Raw genomic sequence first — 21,485 nt, 5'->3', positions numbered from 1 at the left:
TAAAAGCCCCAAGTGTCACAAGGATGTAGAAAAACCAGCTCATGCACAGTTGCTGGGATCTAAAATGCTCTACCATACTGAGATGCAAGCCTGGGAATTTCTTATAAAACTAAAGATGTAATCACTACCACACAAGCCAGCCATTAGAGTCTCAGGCATTTATCTTGGTGAAATGAAGGTGGGTTTTTTTGTTTGTTTTTTGTTTTTGTTAGCGGTAGGTCTTGAACTTGGGGCCTGAGCACTGTCCCTAAGCTCTTTTTAGCTCAAGGCTAGCACTCTGCCATTTTGAGCCACAGTGTCACTTCCAGTTTTCTGGAGGATAATTGGAGATAAGAGTCTCACGGACTTTCCTGCCCAGGCTGGCTTTGAAGCACAATTCTTAGATCTCAGCCTCCTGAGTAGCTAGGATTACGGGCATGAGCAGTTCAAAACCAGCCTGGGCAGGAAAGGCCATGAGATTCTCATCTCCAATTAACCACATTAAAAACAGGAAGTGGAACTGAGGCTTAAAGTGCTAGAGCTCTAGCTATAGGCAAAACAGCTCAGTGACCATGCCTAAGTTCTGAGCTCAAGCTCCAGAACACACACACACACACACACACACACACACACACACACACACACACACACACACACACACACACACACACACACACACACACACACACACACACACACACACACACACACACACACACACACACACACACACACACACACACACCATGCTGCGATAAGGTGATCTATCATAGAAAATTGATCTCTTTCCAAATCTAAAAGTAAACAGTCCCCCAGTCTCCTTCTTACAGAAAAAAACAATGAGAGCTGTGACATGGTAAATAAAAAAAAGGAACTGATGGGGCTGGGAAGGTGGCTCAGTGGTACAGCGCTTGCCTTGCATGCCAGAGGCCCTGGGTTCGATTCCTCAGCACCACATAAGCAGAGGGAAAAAAAGTCAGAAGTGGCGCTGTGGCTCAAGTGGTAGAGCGCTAGCCTTGAGCTGAAGAGCTGAGAGACAGTGCCCAGGCCCAGAGTTCAGGCCCCACAACTGGACCCCCCCCCAAAAAAAAAAAGAAAAAAGAAAAGGAACTGACTTGTGCAGGCCATCTGGCTGGAGAGTTACACCATGAGTCAAATGTATCTAGTTAACTCCAGTGATATGGTTTTTCACAGACAACAGGAATTTGAGATTGAAAGTAGCTTTAACTTCTAGAGAGAGAAAGGTATATGCATACTTGAGGCAATTGGTGAGGACAGGGGATATGGAGTTGTGCTGGACTGCCTTCCTGTGCCCAGCACAGTTTACAGAAAGAAACCAATGTATCTCACTTAGCTGCTTTGTGCACTTGTCTATGGTAAAGAAATTACTTAAAAGCAAATTTGTGCTGGATATGTGTGGCTCAAGTGGTAGAGCACCAGTGTTGAGCAAGTAAGCTGAGTTAAGTGCAAGGCCCAGAGTCCTGCCCACCCTACCCCAAATCAACTGGTGGGGGAAAAATGGAAATTTGAAAAAATATGCAACAGTAACATAAAGGTGATGGTCAGAAGTATCCAATATGGAAGGTATATATGATGTAAATAAATTAGGCAAAGTGCCTTACTCTTGTAATCCCAGCTACTCAGAAGGGAGAAATCAAGATTATAGTTCAAGGCCATCCTGGGTATAAGCAAGACTACCATCCCAGTGAAACAGCTGGGTGGTGTGCGCCTGTTATCTCAGCTACAATGTTAAGTAGGAAGACTGCATTGCAGGCCTGCCAGTGCAAGGAAAATGAGACTCCATCTGAAAAATAACTAAAACAAAAGGACTGGAAGTGTGGCTCAAGTGGTAGGGCACCCACCTAGCAACCTTATCCCCAGAGTTACCAAAAAAAAAAAAAAAGAGTTGCTTGGGTTCCAGGATATTCTGGTAACAGAGGTAAGAATGCACATGCTTATTTATTATAATTGCACTGAAAGATTTCATCGATTAAAAGCATTTGGTTATTATACACATTACTGGACTATAATTCCCAAAATATGTCTTTTCTGAGAACTGTGAGCTGTTGAAGAAATCAAAATCATTTTTTCTTTTGAAAAGCCACATAATGGAACCACTAATGAAATTCCTAACAACCTACTTCACATTGAAATGGAAAAATAACCAAAGAAAGCAGCTTCAACTTGCAAGAGTTTCAAGTGCCCTATGAAGATTATTCCCCTGTGCTGCTTTCAGGATTTGTATGGCATTTGGTAATATTGTCTAACTACCAGTCTTAATACAACCATGAAAAAGAATATAACTTATACTAGGTAAAAATAAAACAGGGCTAACAACTAAGAACTACCTAGACCACCATTAATTCTTACTGTGGTTTATACAAAATACACAAAAGTATGTACCTATTTTCTTATGCTGAAAAGTTAAAAATACCATACGCAAGTCACCAATATCAAAACATTTTTCTGGGTGTTTATGGTTCTATCTCAAAAATAATGAGCAAAAATCAGAGCTGGAAGAATGGCTTGCAATAAAAGTGCTTTAGTTCAAACACTAGTACTGCTAGTATCTATATAGATACTGCATTATGCAAAGTATCTTTTTTTCCTTCTGGTACCAGGGCTTGAACTCAGGACCTCATAAACTCTTGGCTCGTTTTGCTTGTGGCTGGCCCTCTACCACTTGAGCTATGCCTCCAACTCAGCTTTGGCCCCAGCAAAAGCCTCCTGTCTATGATAGAGTTTCACAAACTTTTCTGCATAGGCTGGCTTCAAATCATAATCCTCCAGATCCCAGCCTCCTGAGTAGCTACGATTACAGGTGTAAGTCACCAGCACCTGGCAAGCCATAATTATTATTATTTAATTTTTTTTTTTTTGCCAGTTGTGTGTGTGTGGGGGGGGGGGTGAGGTCTGGTCATGGGGCTTGAACTCTGGGCCTGGGCACTGTCCCTCAGCTCTTCAGCTCAAGGCTAGCACTCTACCACTTGAGCCACAGCGCCACTTCCAGCTTTTTTCTTTTTGCTTATGTGGTGCTGAGGAATCGAACCCAGGGCCTCAGGCATACAAGGCAAGCACTCTACCACTGAGCCACCTTCCCAGCCCCTTATTTTATTTAATTTTTTGGGGGGGGGAGGTCAGTCATGGGACTTGAACTCTGAGCCTGGATCCTGTCCCTGGCTCTTCAGCTCAAGGCAAACTCTCTACCACTTGAGCCACAACACCACTTCCGGTTTTCTGGTGGTTAATTGCAGATGAGAGTCTTACAGACTTTCCTGCTTGGGCTGGTTTTGAACCGAGATCCTCAGATTTCAGCCTCCTGCGTAGCTAGGATTACAGGCATGAGCCACCAGCACCCAGCAAGCCTTTTTTTTTTTTTTTTTGTCAGTGTGGAGCCTGAACTCTGGGCCTGGGCGCTGTCCCTCAGCTCTTCAGCTCAAGGCTAGCTCTCTACCATTTGAGCCACAGTGCCACTTCCAGCTTTCTCTGCTTATGTGGTGCTGAGGAATCGAACCCAGGGCCTCAGGCATGCAAGGCAAGCACTCTACCACTGAGCCAACTTCCCAGCCCAGGCCTTAATTATTAATGAGCAAATACCAATGTTCATTTTTAAAAAATTACCACCAATTGTGTTTCTGGAATGATAAAATCTTGGAATTAAAGTGAGGCTTATATTAGCAAAATTACACTAATGGAAGAAACTTAACAAAGTAACTAATTAATCTATATTTCTAACAACTTAGATATGTCTATAATTATCAATATAAAATAATGGAGTAAGAAATTCTAGTATACTATTGCATAGTATGGATCACATATATTGCATATATGGATCACAATAATGTACCATGATTTAAACATTGTATAATATATATGTATCAAAATATTACATGACACCTCATAAATATACATGATTTTATATTTTTGTATCAATTGTTTCATTAAAAAAAGTACTATAGCTCGGTGCTGGTGGCTCACTCAAGGTGCTGAGATCTGAGGACCATGGTTCAAAGCCAGCTAGGTTAGGAATGTACCAAAACTCCTATCTCCAATTAATGACCAGAAAAAAACAAAACAAAAGCAGAAGTGGAGCTGTGGTTTAAGTGGTAGAGTACTCACCTTGAGCTGAAGAGCTCTGGAAAAGCTCCCAGGCCCAGAGTTCAAGCCCCATGACCAACAAAAATAAAATAAAATAAAAAATAAAACAAAAAATAACTGTAGCCAGGCACCAGTGGCCTATAATCCTAGCTACTCAGGAGGCTGAGATCTGAGGATGGTAGTTCAAAGCCAGCCTGGGCAGGAAAGTCTATGAGACTCTTACCTCCAATTCTCCAGTTAACCATCAGAAAACCAGAAGTGGCACTGTGGCTCAAGTGAAACAGAAATAGCTTTGAGCTGAAGAGCTCAGGGACAGCGCCCAGGCCCAGTTCAAGCCCCACAACCGACAATAAACAGTAACAACAAAAAAAACCTGTAAGAAGAAAAGTTCATGTCCTTAATCCTTACTAATTCAATCCAAAAGCTATTAATTGGGACCGATTATGGATGACATCTACAAAAAGGAGCAAAAGGACAGCAGAGTGGGTGGTCAGTGCCATACTGAGTGAAAAGGACATGGGACATTGGTCAAACAAAAAGCAATGATATTGAGGATGATGGAAAGCAGATCTCATTGTTGAAGAAATAAGCTGCAAATACAGAAAAAAGGGGGGAAAAACAGAATTATTCCCATGATATTGGGTGGCAACTACTGACATGGGTCTGAATTCTTAGTCTTCAAGAACTGAGAGATATTTAACTAAATATACTTGAAACTATATAAATGTGTCTATATATGTAAGCACACTCAAGTTTCCTATCTATCCATTAAGAGCATCTGGAAGAGAGAGAGAGAGAGAAAGAGAGAGAGGGGGAGAGGGAGAAGGAGAGAGGGAGAGAGAGAGCGAGAGAGGGAGAGAGAGAGAGGGAGAGGGAGAGAGGGAGAAAGGGAGAGGGAGAGAGGGAGGGAAGGAGAGAGGGGGGAGGGGGAGCAAGAGCAGGAGCCAGAGCCAGTGTGCATGCATCAAGGAACACTAGGCAGGTACATCAAGTGACCAGATCTTGGTCTCCAAAGACCATTCTATGGTACAAGTAACCAACACTTCTTGGAGAAATGGCTGGGGCTCCAGGAATGGCATCAGGGCTAGGGCAAGGGAAAAAATTCTAGAGAACCTGGAACATCTTGAAATGGCAGGAAGAAGCAACAATGCTAGATAGGAAATGTACTCATTACTTTGCTCATGTAACTGTACCCCTCTGTATAGTATTCTTACAATCAAAAACATACAAAAAATGGAGGTGTGGATCAAGAAGTAGAGTGCCTAGCAAGCAAGCAAGCAAGTTCAAATTCCAGTACTGCCAATTTTTTGTTGTTGTTGTTGGTCATGGGGCCTGACCTTTGGACCTGGGCACTGTCCCTCAGCTCTTCAGCTCAAGGCTAGCGCTCTACCACTAAAACCATAGTTTCACTTCCAGCTTTTTCTGCTTATGTGGTGCTGAGGAATCAAACCCTGGGCTTCATGCATGCAAGGAAGCACTCTACCACTGAGCCACCTTCCCAGCCCCCCCCCCCCCAATTTTTTTAAGTGCTGAAAATAAAAAGATTAGTGGGCTGGGGAGGTGGCTTAATGGTAGAATGCTTGCCTAGCATGCATGAAGCCCTGAGTTCAACTCCTCAGTACCACATAAACAGAAAAAGCCAGAAGTGGTACTGTGGCTCAGGTGATAGAAGAGTGTTAGCCTTGAGCAAAAGAAACTTGGGGTCAGTGCCTTGGCCCTGAAGTCAAGCCTTGGGACTGGGAAAAAAAAAAAAAAGATTAGGATGTGTCCAAGGAACACAGAAGTTACTCTGAAGGGTTCCCAATGATCAATTTGGACATCACAATAAATACCGATGGTAATATAACCCACTGGATAGTAATATAACGGTATAATTAGATGATGATATAAATTAGTGACACAGATGATTCACTTATAACATTATAGGAGAATACCCACTTATAAAACTGGCCACAATTATACTGACTCCACCAAGGAACAAAAGGATGCTGGGCTGGAATGTAGCCAAGTGGTAAAGTACTTGCCTAGGGTTCAATCCCTTGCACTGAAAAAGACAAAGAAGGACAGAGACAAATGGAGGGAGAGAAGAGAGAGACTAGGGTATTTACATGATAATGTCTCACTCATCTTATAAAACCACTCATTAATTACAAAGGAAAAAGTAACTCGATGGTAGAAAGCTCCAGCTAACAACCCATTTACCCAAGTAATCAAAAGTGGTCATCACCAGCAATAGGACAAATTATCATATCCCAAAGGAGTTAGGTAGGGACACATTAGTTTCTAACTGTTCCTGACCAAAGCAAACAAACAAAAAAAGATAATTTGACTCAAATCACAAGAAGACATCAGAGAGACTCAAATGCAGTAACCCACTATACAGTTACCACCTGTAATCTTGAAAAATGTAAAGCCTTCAATGGCCAGGCACAGACTGACAGAAGGAGATCAATGCCACCTGTAAGCCTTCATGTTCTGGATCCTGTGCTTCAGATATTCTTTCCAAGGTGAGGAAATTCAACTCAGTCAGATTTTTTTTTTGTCAGAACATTCTGCCCTTCTTTTCTGTAAATGTGATTATATTTTAAAATAATTAGAAGAGTAGCATAGCTGCATGCCAGGTATCAATACTTGACCTGTGTATTGAGCTTTTCCACTTCAAAGCAGGCCTTTTCCTTGTCTCTCTTTAAAACCTCGATTTCTTTCCTGTTGAAAAAGCAAAATTAAAATAGAGCACTTTTCTTCTTGGTCATCACTTTCTGTGCTGTCTGTGATTTAGCCTACAATCACGGGACAGATAATATGACCACTCTGTACTGTGCAGACTGTCTCATCTCTAGGTCATTGTTGCCAGTGCTGACTGGGGTCGGGGGATGGGGGAGACACCAGTCACAAATCATGGGGTTTAGGAATATGCAATATTTTAGATTTCCAGAATGATTAATACTTATAGTATTGTAAAAACACATCCTCTATTAAATTCCTATCATATTAATTTTTTCAAACTATGGAACTATTCATACTCAGAGCTGTAAAGAGCCCAGATGCCTTACACAAGCTGAGGTATGTACATCTTCAAAAGGGTCTCTCCAAAAATCAGTTGCCTTCCTATACACAGATAATGTACAGGAAGAGAGGGAAATAAAGGGAGCAACCCCATTCACAATAACCTCCCGAAAAATAAAATATTTAGGAATTAACCTAACCAAAGATGTAAAAGAACTATTTAATGAGAACTATAAAAAGTTAAAGAAAGAAATTGCAGAAGACACTAGGAAATGGAAAGACCTCCCATGCTCCTGGATAGGCCGACTTAATATAGTAAAGATGGTAATACTTCCAAAACTAATATACAAATTCAATGCAATTCCTATTAAAATCCCAATGACGTACATCACTGAAATACAGAAAACAGTCCAAAAATTCATATGGAACAACAAAAGACCTAGAATAGCCAAAACAATTCTAGGGGATAAAGACAATATGGGAGGGCTATCCATGCCGAACTTCAAACTCTACTACAGAGCTATAATAACAAAGACAGCATGGTACTGGCACAAAAACAGACCCGAAGACCAATGGAACAGAATAGAAGATCCAGAAATAAATCCACAGGCCTACAGCCAGCTGATATTCGACAAAGGAGCCAAAGACATACAATGGAAGAAACACAGCCTCTTCAACCGTTGGTGCTGGGAAAACTGGGCAGCCACATGCAGAAAACTAAAAGTGGACCCCAGCCTATCACCATGCACCAACATCAACTCAAAATGGATTAAAGACCTTAACATTAAACCTGAATCTCTGAAACTACTGCAGGACAGAGTAGGAGAGACACTTGAACTAATAGGCACAGGAAGGAACTTCCTGAACAGAGTCCCAGGGTCACAACAAATTGGAGAGAGACTCGACAAATGGGACTACCTTAAAATAAAAAGCTTCTGCACAGATAAAGCTATCGCAACCAAGCTAGAAAGACAACCAACTAATTGGGAAAAAATATTTACCAGCAATATATCAGACAAGGGGTTAACATCCTGTATATACAGGGAACTCAAGAAACTAATCCCTCCCAAACCCAACACACCAATTACTAAATGGGCAAGGGAACTAAAGAGGGACTTCTCAAATGAAGAAATAAAAATGGCAAAGAAACACATGAGGAAATGTTCATCATCCCTGGTGGTGAAGGAAATGCAAATAAAGACAACCCTGAGATACCACCTTACCCCAGTCAGAATGTCCCACATCCACAAATCAGCCAACGACAAATGCTGGAGGGGATGTGGAGAACGAGGAACGCTATTACACTGCTGGTGGGAATGTACACTCATACAACCACTTTGGAAAGCAGTCTGGAGGGTCCTTAGAAAGCTAAAGATTGACCTCCCTTACGACCCAGTCATACCACTTCTAGGCATCTACCCTGAACAACAGGAACCAATATACAAGGACACGTGCACCTCCATGTTTATTGCAGCACTGTTCACAATAGCTAGGATATGGAAACAACCTAGATGCCCCACCACAGATGAATGGATCCAAAAATTGTGGTATCTATACACAATGGAATATTATGCAGCCATTAGAAATGACAAAATAATGGCATTTGCAGGGAAATGGATGGAGCTAGAAGGAATCATGTTGAGCGAGGTAAGCCAAGAACGAAGAGACAAACAGTACATGGTCTCCCTGATAAGTGGATGATGAATCCAAAAGGTTAGGTGATATGACAAAACTAACAGGACTTAAGAAACAAAGAACTCCCACTCATCTGGTTGAACCACTACTAAATATCCCCATGCTGCTGATCACATATATGGTATATAACATATGAGCACCGTTATATATTACAGACTGTGATAGACAATTTGCTCCAGGAAAGTTAGAATGAACTTGTGACTTTAAATGAGCATCATTATTCCACAATACTGTGAATTTCTGGAAATTAAGTAATCACTTAATCACGATCAAAAAAAAAAAAAAAAAAAAAGAACCTTGGGGAAGGGAGGGAGGGAGGGGATGGTAGGGGGAAGACAGTGGAGGGGGTAACAATGTTCAAGAGGAAGTGGAAGTGTACTCATTACCTCACTCATGTAACTGTAACCCTCTGTATAGTATCTCTACAATAAAAAAAATTAAAAAAAAAAAAAAAAAAAAAAAAAAAAGGGTCTCTCCAGTGTAGCACACTCCAGGAAAAAAAATAATTTCCTTCTGCAATTTCTGCAGAATTTTTTGAAATACACTAACTCCTACTCTGGATTCCATATTTTTATTTTTATTTATTTATTTTTGGTCGGTCGTGGGGCTTGAACTCTGGGCCTGGGCATTGTCCCTGCACTCTTTAGCTCAAGGTGAGCGATCTACTGCTTGAGCCACAGCGCCACTTCCAGTTTTCTAGTGGTTTATTGGAGATAAGAGTCTCAGGGACTTTTCCTGCCTGGGCTGGCTCTGAACCCTGATCCTCAGATCTCAGCCTCCTGAGTAGCTAGGATTACAGGCATGAACCACTGGCACCCAGCTTGGATTCCATATTTTAAATCTTTTCTTTTGGGGGGGGGTCAGTCGTGGGGCCTGAACTCTGGGCTTGGGTGCTGTCCCTCAGCTCTTGAGATCAAGGCTAGCACTCTACCACAGCACCACTGGATTCAATATTTTAAACACAGCAATTCTATCAAACAAAAACCACATCCCCAGCATTTTATCACTGAGCTGATCTTGAAAAAAAAGAGACAAATAGTCTGTGGATACAGTTAGAGCAGTGACAGAGGAAATCCACATTCCTCTGACACACATTGTTTCCCTTTCCTGTGCAGGTCCCTGTCATGCCACCCGCATTCAAGAGAGGTCCCAGCCCAACACTCACCTGCCTAGTGCTCAGTTTCTGACACCACCCTTTCTCCCAGCTCTGACTCACTGACCTTGAAATACCCACAGTGGACTAAGAGAAATGCACAGCTGAAGCCACAGGCCTGACTGGCCAGAGGGGCCCAGCAGCATTTTCTCCCCCATTAATAGCACTTGCTGTCTCTAGCCTATGAGTGACATGAAACATTTCTGTAGGGGTGAAACAATGTCCTGTAGATGGAATGTCAACCATGAGACCGTGTACACACACATGATCTAGGCCTCCACATTTGAGTCCAAGGGACATAGGAATCAAGATGGCTGCCAACCTGCGGAAGACCCCTTTGCCTGCCATGTGTGCTTACAGATCAAGTCCAGCTACACAGGGCTTCCTGGAATGAAGATTAATCTTTGAACTCCTCCCACTTTTTAACTCAAAGCCTGATATGCTCACCCTAGACAGCAAACAGGCCAGAGCCTCACAGGACTGGGTGGAACTCAGAGGCACCCCTTACCTCTGTGCGCCATTTGTGTTCTCTGCAGCTTCTAGCTCCTGCTGAATCTTTCTCAGGTCAGTTTGCAATAGAGTGTTTTCTTCAGAAAGCCTATGAAACTCGATTCTGCGTGAAAAATTGAAGAAGCCTGTGAGAACCATTGGCACCACCAATCCCAGCTCTCCAGTGAAAACACTGAAAACCAGCCTCCATTCCCTGCCCTGGAACAGGCAAAGGACACTACGCCCTCTCCAGTGGTTAGCAGGCTCTGCTTTGCATGTGCCAAAGATCATGCCACAGGAAACATGGCTTTCTCCAGCCACAGCTCTGGAGTTCATTTAGCAGTTTGGTCTTGTTTACTTTGTGCTTACAGCTGACTTCTTCCCTGCATCTCATAACCTTTGCCAAAACATGAGAGTACTAGCTACTGATGCCAAGTTTTGGGGTGAGTCTTCAGGATTGGCAAAGTATATTTACCCCCACCAGTGAACTGCAGCACGGAGTTAAGATGCACAAGGAATCAGAAGACCAAGATCCATCAGCATAATTCTCAGGAAAGTTTTTACCCACCCCACACTCTGAAACAGAAATTTAGGAAGATGCCCACAGAAATTCAAAGACTCTTGTCAGGGGAAAAGGCAGAAGTGAAACCCAGTCTTCCTGGGCCACCTTTGCTTTTGACAACCTGAGAATCTCTGTGGGGTAACATTATTGTTTATGACAGATTACAGTTCCCCAATACAGGTGACTAATGAGACAGCTTAAAATCCCACTTGGTACCTGAAGAATTTATTCTTAAATTGTTTTGGATTATCTGTGTGGACCTATTGCAATCACCAAGATATTTTAAAAAGGTGGAAGACAGAGGCAGAAGGCTTAGCATTGGGTACTGTGATGGAGGAAAGACCCATCACTGCTGGGTTTAAAGATGGAGAAGCCATAAACATAAGAAGTGGTGGGCAGCCTCTAAAAGCTGAAGAGGCAAAAAGATTTTCCTCTCTAGAATTTCCAGAAGGAAGCACAGCTCAGGTGGCACCTGAGAGACCCATTCTACTTTTCTAAACTCCAAATATAGTATAATAAGTCTGTGTTGTGTTAAGCTGGGTTTAAGGTCAGTTGTCAGAGCAGCAACAGATAACTAATAATCATGCAAAGGAACAGTTAGACTGGAGCAGAGGATCTAACAGCTCAAAGGCAACAGGGAATTTCTTGTACTGAATGAATACGTGCGAAGAACTACTAATCTGGATTTGTGTTCCGAAGAATATTGTCTTTCAAAAATATAAAACATTTTTTCAGATAAATAAAAACTGAGGAAATCTGAACCAAACAGAATTTCATAAAAGGAACTTCCTTCCAAAGCAAAAACATGGTCCAACTGAACAGGCATAAGATATCAAAAGGAATGGTGAATCTTCAATGGTGACAGGCTGAAAACTATGCAATGTCAGCAAGTTGTAACTACACCTGAAATGCCATCCAGAAATGGTCTTGAGTCTTCAAAAATGTTAGTGTCCAGGCTAGGAGTGGAGATTAGTGATAGAACACTTGCCTAGCATATGTAAGGTACTGGTTCTATCTCCAGCACCCCCCAACACACACACACACAGCAGGGTCCAAGTTCCTAAAATAATCTCTCAAAATAGACTTACAAAGAACTATAAAAAATGAATAGACCTCGAGTCAGGAGATTGAATAAATAATTGAGAGCAAGGAGCTTAGAAGCATAGGGTTTCACTAGCAACTTCTATCAAACATTACTAGAGAAAAATTATCACCAGTCTTTCTCAACCTTCTAAAAAAATGGAGGTCAGCATCATCTTGATGCTAAAAACAGACACCACAAGAAAACCACAGATCCTATCTTTGTGAAACACTCATGTCAAAATTGTCAAACAAAAGACTAACAAGTGCTATTGCTTGATGGATTCAGAGTTTCTGTTTGGAATGAATGAGACAAATCTGAAAGTGAATGGTGAAGACACATGTAAGACATTGTGAATATTTAATGCCACTGAATAATACACAAAGGTGGTTAGAATAATTAGTTTTAAGCTACATGCATTTTACCATGATAAAAAAGGTTACTATTCACTGATACCTCCCCACCAAATAGAAGTCGAATACACTTTCAGCTTAAAGGACATTACAGATATGGTAACTAGGTGGATAGAATAATCCTCGATTGGATCCAGGAAGGCAGGGAACCATCCATAAAGAACACATTGGGACAGTTGCTGAAATCAGACTGTAGAGTGAATATCAATATTAAAATTCTTCTTTTTTAAAATGCCAGTACTGGGGATTTACCTCAGGGCTTGAGCACTGTCCCTTAGTTTTTTTCACTTAAGCTGGTACTCTGCCACTTGAGCTATATCCTTACTGCTGGCTTTCTGCTGGTTATTGGAGACAAGAGTCTCATGGATTTTCCTGTGTGAGCTGGTTTCAAACTGGAATCCTCTGATTCCCAGCTTCCTGAAAAGCTAAGTGGTTGGCTATTGTTAAAGTTCTTGTGTGTGATAAAGATATCATAGATGTTTAAGAGAACGATTCTGCTCTTACAAAATAATATACTGAAATATTTAGCAGAAAACATTATGCCTGAAATTTTCTTAAGGAAATCAGAAAAGAGGAGTGTGAATGTAAACAGAATAGAGTCACAATGGACACATCTGGGCCCTGGAGTATTCAGAATCTTCCTGAAGCTCTCTATACTGTGAGCTCAGATTCATACAACACAAACTGACTAGGTCCTTTTCTCTGGACTTGGCTTTCTCTATGATAAAGGCCTCAAACTTCACCATGGCCTCCAAGATCTATGTCTGACCCTCACCCAGCTTAGGGCTCTGTGGCTCTGGTGAGCTTGGGGAGGTGGTTATGCATGTTTCTCTAGAAAGACTGAAAGGCTGACATTCTGGCAATTGTAGCTAAGGGTCCCTGGCTAGTACTGGGAAGAGACCTGGCTGGAGCAGGATCTAGAGCTGGGGACAAATTGGGCAAGGAGTAAGGGGACAGAGGGGACATCTCCAAGCTGCTGAGCCTCATAGACTTCTTAGCCACCTGTCTTTGTCTGAACTATCACCTCATTGGCTCTGCATACAGGTGGAGAAAGGCTTTCTCCAAAATACCAGCCCCTTGGTTTCCCTCCCCCTTGAGGGTCTTCCTATCTCTCCACTAATCTGATTTTTTGTAGGAGGCAGCATTGTGGGATCCTCAAGCACAGAGAGATGCCCTCCATTTCCTCACATTAAGCAGGTAGCACCCCTGGCATCCACTAATGGTGCCTGATCCATGTTTAACTTTCTTGGCCCAGAGCTTGCTTAGAACTAGCTCTGTCAATATGGTCTTCAAACTCCTGCATCTCTACAGCAACCACTCTGGCCTCAGCCACAATAACCCTCTCCCCTCCCCTGACTTCTTGACATGAGTTAGCTCAGTTTCCTAGCCAGGCCCTAGCATTTTGGTCTCTGAAATTTCTCTATGTTCACATAAGAACCACCTTACCCTGTCTCCCCATTTACCAATTACTGTAGCTTAGGTCTGGCAGTTCTCATGTCTGAAGCAGGCACAGCAGCCTCAAAGTTGTTGTGCCATCAGGCCTTAACCTACCTTCACCAAAGTCCTCCCAGGGAACCCCTTCCTTGAGTGCACACAAGTTCACATCAATTGATTTTTACATCTTCCCTGGGCTTTCACTACAAACATATGTTTTCCTGAAAAATGTAAGCCACTGAGTGGCATAACATTTAAATTCCTTATCCTTAAAATGCAGTGATGTCCTATTTTGTAACACTGGGACATCCACCCAATAGGGTGGAGAGTTTGAAACACTTGTATCATTTCTTCTGCAATTCCCACCCTTTATCCTGGCACAATGCAGCTGCCCAGAAGACACTGTCCAATGACTGTGATTCCAGGCTGTCAGCAGATGGCACAAGTACAGCTTTCTGAGACTCAGAGCTGGGGAAGCAGCAGTACTCAGGCTGGGGACCAAGTAGAGGTAACACTCTGAGTGAGAGGAGTCCAAGGGAACAGTAGAAGAGGATTCCAGGATCTAATAAGCAGCCACATGCTTAGGTCTATGGCCTCTTCCAGGACAAGCATATTACCCTGAGCTACATTCTTAGCCCTACCTATTTTCCCCTAAGGAAACCTGCCCATGATCCACAATGAGCATGTGCTGGTCCTTGGACTGGATTCCAGTCCCATCACTCATTCTGTGACCATGCACACTCCTGGAAAATGTCCTATGCCTGCAGAGATCTCCTGCAGCCTGCAGATATCTCCCAAGCATGCTGTCTGGGATCTGATGTATTAAATGAAGAAACAAAGAGCATGACCTAACTTCACCTGACTGTACAAGTGCCTATAAACATATCCATCTCCAGAGGAAAAGCCAGAAGATAGGCTACCTCTGTAGCCACCATTCTGGCCCAAAGCCATGCTCTGCAGCCTGCAAAAACCCTCACCAAGGAGCCAGACATCTGTGACAGAGCATAGCTCCACCTATGTCTTGTGTCCCCTTGGGGAGTTGGGAAAGCAGCAACCCTGGCTCCTTGGGCATCTGGGCATCTTATTTGGTGGAGAGATCAAAATCTACAACCTCCTCTCCACCTCTTGGTATCTACTGAAGACAGCAGCTGTGGCAGCATCTCTAGTCCCTGAAGGCATTGAGTCCACCAGCTAGCTTCAAGTGTCGGGCAAGCCCAGAATGTGTGAGTTCAGAGGCTCTTTCCATGCACAGCATCTTTTGTTTACTGCTCTTCCACCAGCACAAGAACTCGTTGGGCTACTGCAAGGATAGAGGCTGGTACATACAGATGAAGCTGCAGCTTCTCAGCCATCAGCCTCTCCCAAGTTCAACAGGTAGGAAAGCTCACAGGTGACTCACAACTAATATGAGGCCTCTGAACACAGATCCTGACCTTGTGAGATCAGAAGCGGGGACACCAGAGCCTGTTGAACTGCCTCAGAAAGACCCATCCTTTCTCTCTACGCACATGCTCATTACCTAGGTGCCCAGGGACAGGGCTACACTCATGATAGCCGGCTTGGCAGTCTGAGAGCTTGTCAGTGGGGAAAGACCGGATGACATTCGATAGCAAGAGGCCAGTGGGATCAGTTGGGCATTTGGGAGACCAAACCTGTCATTTTCTCTGGAATTTGCATCTTTCTCCAAGGCCCGAACAACATCTTCCAGGTGTAGAAGTTTGATTTTCACATCGTGCTTCTCTCTCTCAGACAGGGTTTCAGCTGCTGTCTCCTCAAAGGTGGCAAGTCGCTCTGGCACCACCTCCTGTGGGTCTGGGAGCTTAGGGCAAGTCAGCAAGAGCCCTGTGCTAGCAGCTTCTCCATCAAGTTGGAGCTGAGTCTCCAGGGCACCTTTACTTCCCCTAGCTAATCCTTCCTGGCTTCCCATGGAGATTGGATCCCTGACCAAGCAGCCAGCTTGCTCCTCCAAGAGCAGCTCCTGGTTGTCAGGCTGCCCTGGGCTTGCTGAGGCCCTGATAGAAGGTGGCAGACCTTCTAGGATGGCTCCCTTGTTTATCCCACATGGCTCCACATGTGACTTCCCCTCCAAAGGGACAGCACTGGATGGACCCTGATGGTTCTCTTGGAGGCTGGGGTCCTCTGAGAGGCTTCTGGACCTCTGGGTGGGGGATGGGCTCTGGATGGCATACACATTGCAAGGCTGGCCCTGGGTTTGTCCCTGGCTAGGCCAGTGTCCTACTGATACCCCCATATCTCTATCAGCACAGGGGGCCATTTGGACCAGGAGTTGATCACCACTGTCTGGATACAGGGGTATGGGGCTGCATGGCCTTTCTGACTCATTGCTCACTTTAGCATTTCCATTTTTCAAGAGAGCACGCAGTACCTCTGCCTCCCGGGCAAGCCTCTCTACTTGGTCCCTGTAGGTACGCTCCAACTTTTCCTTCTCCAGAGTGAATGATCTGCATATCTGTGCCTGCTCCTCATTCATCACAGCCTGCAGCTTCAGCTGCTGCCTCCGACAGCGGGCCAGGATCTCCTTCTCTCTCTCTTCCTGTCGCCCCTTCTCCAGGTCCAGCTGTACTGCCAGCTCATTAGCTCGGCGTAAATGTGTCTGCAGCAGCTTGTCCTTCTCACACTGATGCTGCAGGGACAGACTCTCACAGTAGGCAGCATGCTGGGCTTCCAGCCATGACAGCTTCTGACTCAGCTCATTTCCTGCCTCTCTCCTGTGGAAACATAAGTCACACATACCGAATTCTGTCAGTATGAGGCCCAGGCCCTTCTCAGGAAAGAAAAGCCACTGGGCTCCTATTCTAACCACCTAACTTCTCTCTCTTCACTTGCTTTCTGTACTTCTCCTTGTATCCCTGTGCCCAGGGATTCTGTCTACTCGTAAGACCCTCCATGGAGTCTGCAGGGATATGCCCATGGGTTAGGTTCCACATACAGAAGCCAGAATTCATAACTCCTATGGTCAATGTAAAGAGGTTATAATTATGTGACTAGTTCCTCTGTCTCACTAGCCACACTGCAAGTGCTCAATAGTCAAGGGTGGCTGATGGCTGGACCATATTCATCATCACAGTCAATGCTATTGGGCAGTACTAGCCTCAACTGTTAGTAACATGCATGAAAATCACCAACAAGAAAAACTACCCTTGAAAAAATCCTGTAAACTGCTGGGTTGGGACCTTTAGCAGCTCAGGGGGAGTGGAATGTAAGTGAAGTGAGAACTGGACAGAGCACCAAGTCTGGCAAGGTATGCAGTGCACTATAGCCAAGGTGATCCTTCTGGTGGATGTGTCACCCTTTTGCACAGAGGAATAACTGGAAGCCCAGCTGGGCAGCAACCCAGGAGTGAAGGGCTAGTGCACCTAGGGCTGGGGATAGCTCAAGGTGGGAGGCCAGGCATACTGTACATGCTAAAAAGGACTCAAAACTAACCTCAGCCACCTCTGACAAGGAACATCAGTTGAATTCTATATTACACAGCCTTAGGTTTAAGAAGAATAGCTTAACACTTAAAAAAAACCCACCAAAACAAGAAAAACAACATGTGGGGGGGAGGATTGAGTGGGGGGGCTGGGGAAGGGATGTGAAGGGTAAACAAAGGAGGAGGCTGCAATGCTTGATACGAAATGTACTCATTATCTTGCCCATGAAATTGTAACCCCTCTGTACAGTATGTTCACACACACACAAAAAAAAAAGAATTAAAAAAAAAAAAGAAAAACAACATGTGGCTGAAATAAGTCTTCTCTGTCCTCCAGGGTAGGGGCAGCCAGTTTCTGTAAGTCACCAATGGCCTGATTGGCTCCAATGGTGTCAACTTGGAGTAGAAAGCAGAGGGAGTACTTACTCTTTCTCAGCATATCCCATGTTTCTGGTCATCCCCAACTTCCTCTGGCCAAGAGCAGTGCCCACCTCATCTAAGTCAAGAGCATGCCTCGGTCACTGACCTGCTGCTGTCATGATGATGACATGTGCTCTCAGGGTCAGTATCTGGACCTCATCTTCCCTAGCACAATGCCCAACTAAGCCATCTGCTTAGACCAGGCCAGTGGGAGAAGCTGGTCCCACTGGGGTAAGGGTGGTGAGATCAGGAAGTAAGAGGGGTTATCTCCTTAGTTTTGGCAGGATAACCAGTACCAGTAACAAGTACCATATCCATAGTAACCAGGCACTGACTGTACCAAGTCAGCCTCACAGGACAGAATGGCACAGGTGGCATTCCTTAGGTAACTCTGATATGATAAAATACAAAACACAACACTCAAGTTTTCCAAATAACCTTTTTTTCCTCCTTGGTATGAACATTTTAGTATTTTCAAGACTCTCACTAACTCAGATTAACTGTCATTATCATTTTGAGGGACTTTTACATTTTCTCCAATGTCCCATCTGCTAACCCATGAGCTACTGAAACTAGAGTGTGCTATTAAATGGTGAAGAACATGTTGCTCTGGCTTGTCAGCCAAGCTTGAGGCAGAAGAGAAAGAACACTGAGTTCAAATTCTACATGGAATTTGTGGCTCACGTGGTAGAACTAGCCTTAAGCAAAAGAAGTTCAGGGACAGCACTCAGGCCCAGAGTTCAAGCCCAAGACTGGGGAAAAAAAACAAAAACAAAACAACAACAACAACAAAAAAAACCCTCTTACACAAAAGAGAGCTGGGCATGATGGTACATGCCTGTAATCCTAGCAACATGGAAAGTAGAGATGGGAAGATTGCTGTTTGAGGCTAGGCTGGGCAAAAAAAAAAAGTTAGCAAAACCGCATCTCAAAATAGCTCTCCTTTGCATACACAGGACTGTGAACCCAAATAGTGTCATATTTTCTATGGATTCCTTTCTCTGTGAATTGGCATCATGAATCTTTCTTGGCTCCCATTTAACACATTTTTAGTTTGACAGAAATCAAGCAAAAAGTTTCTTCCATATTCTATTTTTCCTTGTGCACACAGGATAAAAGCCAATTTAGTCTGATTTTATACCCTCTCATAGCAAATGATTTCTTTTTATTGACTGGTTTCAAAATTTTGATCCCTTACAGAAGTTATAATAGACTCCATTTAAGTTAGGGTTGCTTTGTATTGTGATTTTTTTCTCCATGTGTTGTTGTATTGGCTAATCTATATAATTGGATTTTTTCTTATTTATTCCTAAGTATACAATGATTCTTTTTTCAGTTTTATAAAAGTATGTAATGTTACTTCAAAAGTGGTACTTCAATGGAAACAAGAGTTTTATTCTTTAAAAAAAAAAACAAAACTCAAAGCCAGACACCAGTGTCTCACGCCTATAATCCTAGCTACTCAGGAGGCTGAGATCTGGGCAGGAAAGATTATCGCCAATAAATTACAAAAAAAATCCAGAAGTGGTACTATGGTTCATGTGGAAGAGCTAAACTAGCCTTGAGCAAAAGAAGCTCAGAAACTGTGCCTAGGCCCTGAGTTCAAGCCCCAAACAACAACAACAACAACCAACCAACCTGACAGCTCAAGCATGGTGATATAAACCTATAGTTTTACCTATGTAGGAAGAAGCAGCAGGAGGATCACGGCCTGAGGCTGGCTCTAGGCAAAAGTGCCAGATGCCTACCTGAACAATGAATGAAGCAAAAAGGGGTAGGAGCCTAGTTCAAGTGTAGAGCAAGACTCTGAGTTCAAACTCTATCACCACCAAAAAAACCCAAAAAACAAAAGAACAGTTTTTTTTGTTTTGTTTTTGGTCCAGTCGTGGGGCCTGAACTCTAGGCCTGGGCGCTGTCCCTCAGCTCTTCAGCTCAAGGCAAGTGCTCTACCACTTGAGCCACAGCGCCACTTCTGGCTTTTTTTTTTTCTTTTTGCTTATGTGTGCTGGGGAATCGAACCCAGGGCCTCAGGCATGCAAGGCAAGCACTCTACCACTGAGCTACCTTCCCAGCCCCAAAAGAACAGTTTTAACACAGCAAACTGTAGCATTGACCAAGCTCTATTTAACATTTTTTTTAATTTAAAGAAAAAAATTGGGTGGGGGGGAGCTGAAGAAAATGAGGGAGCGGTGACACTGTTCAAAAAGATATGTACTCAGGGGCTGGGAAGGTGGCTCAGTGGTAGAGCACTTGCCTTGCATGCCTGAGGCCCTGGGTTCGATTCCTCAACACCACATAAGCAAAAAGAAAAAAGCTGGAAGTGTCGCTGTAGCTCAAGTGGTAGAGCGCTAGCCTTGAGCTGAAGAGTTGAGGGACAGCGCCCAGGCCCAGAGTTCAGGCCCCATGACCGACACCCCCCCCCCAAAAAAAAAGTTTCAAAAAGAGATGTACTCATTACCTTACTTATGTAACTGTAATCCCGCTGTATGTAACCTTTACAGATAAAATAAAATAAACAATAAAAAATGGAGCGGAAAAATTTTTTTTATACAACTTGTTCTTCCAACCCTCAATCACTTGCCCAGAAAAACCTACCTCTCCCTTAGCGGTAAGCACTGCAATCTTGAATAGTTTAAGCAAACCTAATGTCAAATTTAGTTCTTATTAGACAGCTCTGGTATATACTGTAGCAACTGACCTTATCTGCTGTAGCTGGTTCTGGTGCCGCAAGTTCATTTCTTCCTCCAGGCGCCGGGCTAGGTCACACAACTCCTGTGCACAACAGTGGGCCAGACCAGTCTTTGCAAGCTCTGGACTGTGCATCTTGTCTTGAAGCTGCTCTTGCAGCCCTTGGATGACCTCCTGTGACTTTGTGTACAGGGCCTCCAGGTCTTTTTTCTGGCCCTCCAGAGTGCTGACCTCAACCTGGTGAGCCTGCTTCATGTCCCTTTTCTCCTTCTCAAAGTTCTTCTTCATGACCTCAATGTCCCTTTCATAGTAATTTACCTAAAGAGAGACACATGAGCAATGCTAATCAGGAAGTCCTAACAATGACCTGGTCTACCAATCAACATAGAAATATGTGCTATCAGACAAGAGCCATAGCTCAGATCTGGCCAGGCCTAGAAGCTATAGAGGGGATGGCAATGAAATTACAGTGGCCAGTTTGATCACATGTATCACACCATCCCTGTGACTTTCAGTGACTCTGAGGCAGGTCCGGCAGGTAGTCAGGAGACCTGTGAGCTAGATACCAAGTGGAACAAGGCACACAGAGAATGTGACAACTACTGAGATAATTAATCTTTACAAGCCCAATGGTGCCCTTTAGCATTCAAGAAGCTATGACGGGCTATCCAGATACCATGTTGGTAAGGACATGTTATAGCTGCCAGGGGACTCACAACAACAAGATGAAGGTGGACTCTTTATTGAAGACAATATCCCTTAAACCTCACCAGAGTGTAACAAGCAGGAAATAGGACAGACTCAGCCAGAGAGGTCATGGACATGAAACCACAGAGTTCTTAGGCAAATCCAAGGCCCTTTACACAGAGTAAAGCCAGTGACTTTGACAACTCATGACATCCAGCACATCCCTATGCAACACACAGCTCCTCCCTAGGATTCAAAATTCCTACATCCTGTTTCCCTCCAAAGAGAGTACGGATCTAATGTAATTGTATTGACCACTTGTTTGATTTGAGGTAAGAGCATCA

At 43.6% G+C, this 21,485-nt stretch overlaps 1 protein-coding gene across 6 annotated transcripts in view; it reads right to left on the bottom strand.

Annotated features, from left to right (window-relative positions):
- The window catches only part of Ninl (ninein like), a 129,645-nt gene that overhangs the window by 13,756 nt on the left and 94,404 nt on the right, over window positions 1–21,485 (bottom strand). For 4 of the 6 annotated variants that reach the window (XM_070006620.1, XM_070006618.1, XM_070006621.1 and 1 more), the window contains exons 17-20: window positions 20,465–20,772; window positions 15,563–16,639; window positions 10,440–10,544; window positions 6,714–6,783 (exon numbers count right to left, since the gene is read on the bottom strand). In XM_070006620.1, coding sequence (XP_069862721.1) covers window positions 6,714–6,783; window positions 10,440–10,544; window positions 15,563–16,639; window positions 20,465–20,772 — 1,560 coding nt within the window. The remainder of the gene's footprint in view (window positions 1–6,713; window positions 6,784–10,439; window positions 10,545–15,562; window positions 16,640–20,464; window positions 20,773–21,485) is intronic. The other 2 variants (XM_070006622.1, XM_070006623.1) reach the window with 1 other exon arrangement.

This window comes from Dipodomys merriami, unplaced genomic scaffold (assembly GCF_024711535.1).
Source record: "Dipodomys merriami isolate MVZ:Mamm:240054 unplaced genomic scaffold, mDipMer1.0.p SCAF_7, whole genome shotgun sequence".
In the NCBI taxonomy this organism is placed as follows: Eukaryota; Metazoa; Chordata; class Mammalia; order Rodentia; family Heteromyidae; genus Dipodomys; species Dipodomys merriami.
This window is presented reverse-complemented; position numbering and strand designations above follow the sequence as displayed.